The 7,798-nt window shown below is 41.9% G+C and overlaps 1 protein-coding gene across 1 annotated transcript in view; it reads right to left on the bottom strand.

Annotated features, from left to right (window-relative positions):
- Positions 1 to 5,760: 5,760 nt before the first annotated feature.
- Positions 5,761 to 7,798, bottom strand: part of LOC125044899 (myosin heavy chain, muscle-like) — an 8,392-nt gene continuing 6,354 nt past the window's right edge. The window contains exons 19-21 of the mRNA XM_047641861.1: positions 7,012 to 7,798; positions 6,443 to 6,896; positions 5,761 to 6,306 (exon numbers count right to left, since the gene is read on the bottom strand). The exon at positions 7,012 to 7,798 is cut by the window's right edge and continues 1 nt beyond it. Coding sequence (XP_047497817.1) covers positions 5,794 to 6,306; positions 6,443 to 6,896; positions 7,012 to 7,798 — 1,754 coding nt within the window. The 3' untranslated portion in view covers positions 5,761 to 5,793. The remainder of the gene's footprint in view (positions 6,307 to 6,442; positions 6,897 to 7,011) is intronic.

The following is a 7,798-nucleotide window of genomic DNA, read 5'->3' as shown; positions in this document are numbered from 1 at the left end:
CTTACCACTAGATTCCAAGACCTCGTCGAGAAATTCGGAATAAATCTCAGTACCATCAATCCTCTTGTTCATTCAAATATAGCGCTACTTGTTCCACTGTAGATGCTAGTCTACTATCAGCCAAGACCATGACACCCGAGGTGGAGGTACACCAGAGGTCAGAGAGATCCTTATCATACATTTAAAAAATATATATATATTTGTACCGACGGCACCAAACCAGATGAATGTGTAGGAGTAGTTGCATCGATGGTAAATACCAGGCAGACAAATATGGCGGGTATTGTCTCCCTCAAAAAAAAAAAAAAAATGCTTGCGTTGCATTGAAAGTAATATTACCACTGCAGCTAAATTTTATTGGGATAATGTGCAGCGCACGCGCACGCACCCGCACACACACGCGCGCGCGCACACACACGCACACACGCACACACACACGCACACACGCACACACACGCATACTATCTTTAAATGTTCCGATCTTTTGCTCTTGGCGTTCTTGCGTTCCGGCATTGAACGCCGAATACAAAAGTTCTTTTCTAAAGCAGAATTAATTAAAACTAAACTAAGGAACAAGATGGCAACATCCACACGGCAGCACTACTGGATTTATCTGAATCCGTGAAGGAATCTGGAGGTTCTGGTAACGTTTTCGATACATTATAATGCAAAAAAAAAAAAAAAAAAAAAAAAAAAAAAAAAAAAAAAAATGCATGTATATAAATACCTGTGTTAAATATGTTTATTTCTAGTACTTTCTATTTGTTTTGTACAAATAGTATTCATAACAAAATATTTATATGCTTACTACTCCTCGCGTAACCCGACCACGATTTGCTTGCTCCAAACAGATGTAGTAGGAAAATTATAGTGATTCTAACATCGGCTTTCTTCTATCGCGGTTTCCCCGCACTAGAATAAAAGTAAAGTGAGAACGGATAGACAGTTGAGCATTCTGATTACACATAAATATAATGTCGAGATTGCGCATGTGTGAGGTGTGCTTAATTACGCGTCCTCCCCCTCTATTCGAGCATGTTCAACCTTTCTTTCAAACGTACTCCACCCACTCATCCACACACACACACATATATATGTGTATATATATGTATATATATACATATATATATATGTGTGTGTGTGTGTGTGTGTGTGTGTGTGTGTGTGTGTGTGTGTGTGTGTGTGTGTGTGTGTGTGTGTGTGTGTGTGTGTGTGTGTGTGTGTGTGTGGATGGATAGGTGGATTACATGTATAACATGTTAAGCGTGTTCGAATCGAGGCGGAGGACGCGCAAGCGAGCACACCTCACACTTGTGGATCTCGACATTATACTTATGCGTAATTAGAATTGTCCTAATTCTCTAATCGCTTTCTTTTCTTTGCATGTGTGTATGAGCACGCGTGCGCGTGTGCATGTCGTTTTTGTGCGTGTCTGTGCGTGACTAGTCCGTGTGGGATTAACCACTGTACATAAAACCTTTCCCCAAGGATTCAAATGCTGGAAACTTCCCTCATCGTACAATTTATTTTTAAAATCATATTTTATCTTTTTTTTTTTAAATATTTAAGGTCACTTAAAGAAGGTGCATCCTCCCTTATTAACCTCATCCAGGCGGCGGCACTTAGGGGGAAGGCTCTCTGATTGCCCCTCCTCCTCCACCAAGGGCCAGCCAGCACCAGCTGACACACATTTGCGAGTCGGCATTAGTCGACGCAGACCGGACTCCCCTCATGGGTATAGCCCCGGCGAGGCTCAGCTTCGCATATCGGACTTATCCTTAATAGAAGCTGGGCCAAAAAGAGGGCAGTTGAAATTCAAATCAGTTCTATCATGGCTAGACAGTATGTCGGGTGTGAGAATAACTATTTATATTTCATTGCAAAATATTATCGAAATGTCAACGCATGCCGAGCTATAACCACTCCAAATACTTTGCGGATGCCGAAAATCCGAAGATCCACACACAACATTGCGCGGTTGTGGCGAGACGTGAAAGACTGGAGCACGAGACATACCTATTCGGTATCTGTTTCTCCACCAGTGCAAGCCGGATGTAGTCCATCACCAGTTCTTCGTCGAGGCCGCGAAACTGTACCCTCCGATAAGGAACGGCGGAGGGTGATCGCCATGATCACAAATCCCGCCAACAACAACCTGGACGACCCAGTGCCCCGAAGTTAGGCCCGTTTGGAGTTAATGCATAAGGTAAGGTGGGGTTAAAACTGTTACCTGCCCCCCCCCCCCCCCTCTGAAAAGGAGGTTTAAGAGAGCAAAGCCCCCTATAGAACCCGGAAGCGAGTGAATATTCTGTGCCGATAACGTGTACCGATATCTCTTGAAATTGCTCCCACCCCAAAATCCATTTGTATGTATCATGCCCTACCCAGCTATCGGGGCCGATATCATAGATGTGCTTCGTTTGCGAAAGAAATGAGTGTTAGATTCGTTCGAAACACGACGAAAACTATTGGAGAGATATTTGGTTCATCCGAAAATCGGTGTTAGACGTCACTTCCAAATTTACCGATTTTTCTTCCAAAGCGTGACTTAACTATTGATTTATTTTGTTAATAATCGATTCAAACCTACATAGCCATATGATAAACAAAAATTATAGTTCCCCTTAAAAAGCGAAAATAGATTACCATTATTAACAGAAAACGTTATCTTCTGAGAAGGATAGACTTTTATATATTTGGCCAAACTCGTTTATACCTTTGGTTCATATAAGTATTGAAAACTATCAGGGTACAATATTTATTCTTATCGATAATACTTAGGTTATAAAAAATGTTTGATCTAAATGGCAAGTTGCAAAATATCGAACGTTTCCTTCAGCTTTAAAAATATAAAGAATAATTGTAATCTGCTGCAATCAGTCGAAATTCATGCTCAGTTATTTCACATTGACCCAGAGAAGGAGTCAGACAGTTAGAATAAAACTCAGTACCTACTATTATGTTTTTTTGTGATCATCATCCTCTACATGGTTTCAATTACATAAAAAACTTCATTATACATTCTGAAATATTCATGAAACTAAATTGAAAGAGTTAAACCAAAGCAGGAAACATTGTTTGGTAAGCATTACACACACACACACACACACATACACGCACGCACACGAACAAACACACATACACGCACGCACACACACACACACACTGTAAAGGGTATCTAAATGACACCTTAAACATATGGTTTAGCAGGAGTAGTGAAACGGACGGTTTGCTTAACTTCTTTTATTTAGAAGCGTAAGCAACACTGATATTCACACGTAAGTCTTCGTAAGTCTTAGTGCTGGGTCTGCCCGCTGGGGGGCGCGTGGCGGGAGCCAGCCTGACCCGCAGCGGTCGCCAGGACTCTCTGAAAGGACTGACACTGACCTGGGTCATCCTGATCCTTAAGTACTGGTGTGGGGGCGTGGGGCACGTTGGGGCGCCTGCGGTGAAGCCACGCGTATACGTGCTTTTGTACGCCACGTGGAAGCTATTTATACATACTTATACACACACACACATATATATGTGTGTGTGTGTAATATATATACACATATATATATTATATATATATATATATATATATATATATATATATATATATATATATATATATATGAGTGTGTGTGTGTGTGTGTGTGTGTGTGTTTGTCTGTGAAATTATCAGTGCCTGAAATTGATAGTATTAGTAGTATTTTGTATGTGTGTCATGAAAACACATAAGAATCATTGCACAGACACGTAGTCGAAACACCAACATGATTTAAGTACTCACGCACAAATGCAACATGACATCTGCAACATGATATCGGTGTTCAGGTATAGTTCGCAGACGCCTCCAAGTTCTTGCTGAGCCTTGCGGAACTTGGCCAGGTCGACGGCGGCGATCTCCTCGACCAAGAGCGCCCCCTCAGACCAGACAGCTTCTTCTCCTCTTGAAGGTTACTTTTGGATCTTTGCCGACTCCAGTACTTAAGACGGAGTTGATAAATGGACATTTGAAGTCTGTTGCTGGTAAACTTATTCATGAGTAAACACCCCCTGGACCAGCTGGGGCACATGATTTCTGATCAATACACTCCATTTGAATTGCTGTTTATAAACAAATGGTGAAGGTAGGAATAGCTATTTTATTCAATTAAAGTTATATCTTATAGTTATATACACCATTAGTATAGCCTCAGGATAACTTTCAGTATTCAGTATTCATATCATAGGTCTGTAGATAAAATGTATTATCCCTAAACTGACCATAGTTGCATTAATCTCTTGGGAACTGTGACAGATTGTCTCATATATATGAATTTCTATTGAACCAAGGCTCAGGGGTCATTTTCTGCGATTCACAGAGTGCTCTCCAGGCTCTGAACATTCTAGACAAAGATGCGGGAAATATTGCAAATTATATTAGGATACACGTGTATCGTGCAAAAGAACGAGGCCATAATATACGTTTTGTGTGGATTCCATCGCATGTTGGAATCCTTAGGCATGATCATGCTGATCGCCTAGCAAAGTCAGCATGTGACAAACAAAGTGTGGACATAGATCTTGGGATACCTCTTTCTAGGATTTTCTACATCATTAAAGCTTCCTTCAGAGAGGACTTGACTGAGTTGATTAATTCTCAACGCCCTGAAAGCTGTAGCATAAAGCACTATGACCGGTTTAGGCAAGATTCCTTCATCTATGGTTTATTTAAAACAAGAACAAGACAGTGTGATGTTGTGACTGCAAGAATCAGGCTTGGATATAGATTGTATTGGCATGTCAGTACAGTTTGTAATGTCGAAGAAACTAAGTGTAAACTGTGTAATGAAGAATATAAGCGAACACTTGTACATTATATCTCAGAGTGCCATGTGATACAGCCTTTCAGGCCACCTAGCATGAGGTACGGAGAACTATGTAACTACTTCATATCATCTGATGTCTTAGAAGATATACTTATGTTGTATCCTAAATTTGGAATGTAGTATCACATAACTGAATATAAAATGTATTAATGCTTTCCCACGCCCAAGCTACATACCGGCGTGGTAGATGAGTGGATAAAGGACTGTGCAATTGTTCTTTTCCCTAAACTGATAAAGTACTCATAGCAATGTTATAGGCTAAAATTCAAATGTAACACTTTGTAATGTTATGACCATGCATCAAATGTACCACAGCTTGCCCACGCCTGTGCAGTTACCCAGGGTGGTAAATAAAGGACTAAACCTAAAAATGATTTGTTTGAACATGAAAAATTATTTTTTCTTCTCTGTGTAAGTATATAGGATATGTTTTGGAGTAAAAGCTGCACAGCAGTATATTGGTCGCCTGCTTGTTGAAAAGTTCTTTCTTTTTACAGTCACTTCTTTTATCGACGTATATACCTATTCATCTACTATGCATTCATGCATTTGTGCACAAACTCTAGATATTTTTTTAATTAAACCTGGAGTCTATATATCTGCATTTTTTTTTCTCTCTCTCTCTTTATATATATATATATATATATATATATATATATATATATATATATATATATACATATATATGTGTGTCTGTGTGTGTGTGTGTGTGTGTGTGCGTGTGTGTGTGCGCGTATGTACATATATATATATATATATATATATATATATATATATATATTTTTTTTTTTTTTTTTTTTTTTTTTTATGTTCCAATAGCAGTGTTTTCATTGTTTTTTTTAAATTTCCCTCTCTCTTTCGCAGTAAAAGATACACTCCGTTTAGGGTATATTCAAAGTTGTCAGCTTTGATTTTCGTTTATTTAAGGGAGACACATTCAGTTTCTAGCTCCTTCCAGTTCTTGCTGAGCTTTACGATACTTGGCCAGGTTGAGGGCGGCGATCTCCTCGGCCTCCTCGATCTGGCGCTTGTAGGTCTTGATCTTCTGCTGGAGCTTGTCGACCAGGTCCTGCATCCTCTCGTGGTTCTTCTTGTCCTCGTCGGACTGGAAGCTGAGCTCCTTGATGCGCCTCTCGCACTTCCTCAGGTTCTTCTGTGCATCAGCATGACGGCGCGCTTCGTCGTCGAACTGCGATTCCAGCTCTCGGATTCGGGTTTCCAGTTTAGCAAGAGCCTTCTTGCCGGTCTTGTGTGCGTTAGCTTCACATTCCTCAAGACGACCTTGCAGCTCCTTGACAGAAACTTCTAGACCCCTCCGTATCTTTTCCAGGTTCTGGGCGTGCTCCTGTTCAGCGCGGAGTTCATCGGCCAGACGAGCAGCGTCAACCATAGCTTTCTTGGACTTGTCTTCAGAGTTCTTGGACTCGTTCAGCATGTCATCCAGGTCAGCCTGTTAAAATTTTGAAAGACCAGAGTTAAAGACAGATGAAAAGCCACCCTGTGTAATATCACTATTTAGAAACCACAATAGGATTGTGACAATAGTTATAAGAAAAACATACATGCAATCAAACTAATAAACTCACATGAAGGGTCTGCATCTCGCCTTCCAGCTTCCTCTTCGCCATGGACAACGATCCATGCTGGGCCGACAGATGGCTCAAAGATTCGTTGGAGTCAGCAAGTTCAGACTCAGCCTGGCGACGGGCACGGTCGGACTGCTCCAGGAGTGTGCGTGATTCTTCGAGTTCGCCGTTCACGGCGTTAGCCTTGCGTTCAGAGGCACTGGCTTGTTCCCGGTATTCTGAGGCAACAAGTTGCTCTTCTTCAATGCGAGCTTGCATGTCCTTCAGCTCCAGTTGTGCTTTCTTGACTGCCTTTTGAATGTCAGCATTGGCCTTGTTAGACTGGTCGAGCGCAATTTCCAGTTCATTGATGTCAGACTCCAATTTCTTCTTCATACGGAGAGCTTCAGCCTTACTCTTAGCCTCAGCCTCAAGAGAAGCTTGCATGGAGTCAATTGCACGTTGATGAGTCTTTCTGTAAAATAATAATAATAATAAAAAAAATATTCAATATACAAGACAAAAGTCTTTTGTTTCCTATATTTAATCATGGCTACTCTCTACGAATCGTATAAGAGGCAGATGCTTACCGGGTCGCGTCGAATTCTTCTTCCTTTTCTTGAATTCGCTTTTCAATTTCTTGTCTGACTTGGCTAAGTTCCAGCTGGCCGCGGAGAACCTTGTTTTCCTCCTGTTCAAGGGCCACCTCGGCCTCCTCGAGAGCAGCCTGAAGCTCCTCCTTCTCAATTTCGAAACGCTTTGCATTCTTCTCTATCTCGTGAAGGGATCGACCACCCTCGCTGATCTGCTCCATCAAGTCCTTGATCTCATCAGCCAGACTCTTGTTCTCGCGACGAACAGCATCCAGATGCTCAAGATTTTCCTCGAACATGGCCTTGATGCGGAAGTGCTCGGTGGAATACTGGCGGCATTCTTTCTGGGAAGCATCCAGTTCCACGGCAAGATCGTCAACCTTTACCTTCCATTCGTTGACAACCCGATCAAAGTTCTTCTGGTTCTTTTCGGCAGCAATGGCCAGACCCTGAGCACGTTCCACCTGCAGCTGCATCTCCTCAATGTCGGACAGAACGCGCCCCTTGGCCTTTTCCATCTGTAGATTCTTAACATTGAGTTGTTCAATCTGCAATTCAGCTTCCTCGAGGCGAGCGGCAAGCTTCAGGCGGGCGGCCTCAATCTCTTCGGCACGAGCCACACCTTCAGCCTCATACTTGGAGCGCCACATATGAGCTTCAGCATTAGCCTTGGACAGCAGGCGATTGGCATCAGCTTTACCTTCAGTTTCCTCATCAAGCTGCTCACGAAGGCCGTCAAGGTCATGTTCCAGGTTGCGGAATTTACCAAGAAGGGAGCTTCGTT

The sequence above is a fragment of the Penaeus chinensis genome, chromosome 36, assembly GCF_019202785.1.
Source record: "Penaeus chinensis breed Huanghai No. 1 chromosome 36, ASM1920278v2, whole genome shotgun sequence".
In the NCBI taxonomy this organism is placed as follows: Eukaryota; Metazoa; Arthropoda; class Malacostraca; order Decapoda; family Penaeidae; genus Penaeus; species Penaeus chinensis.
This window is presented reverse-complemented; position numbering and strand designations above follow the sequence as displayed.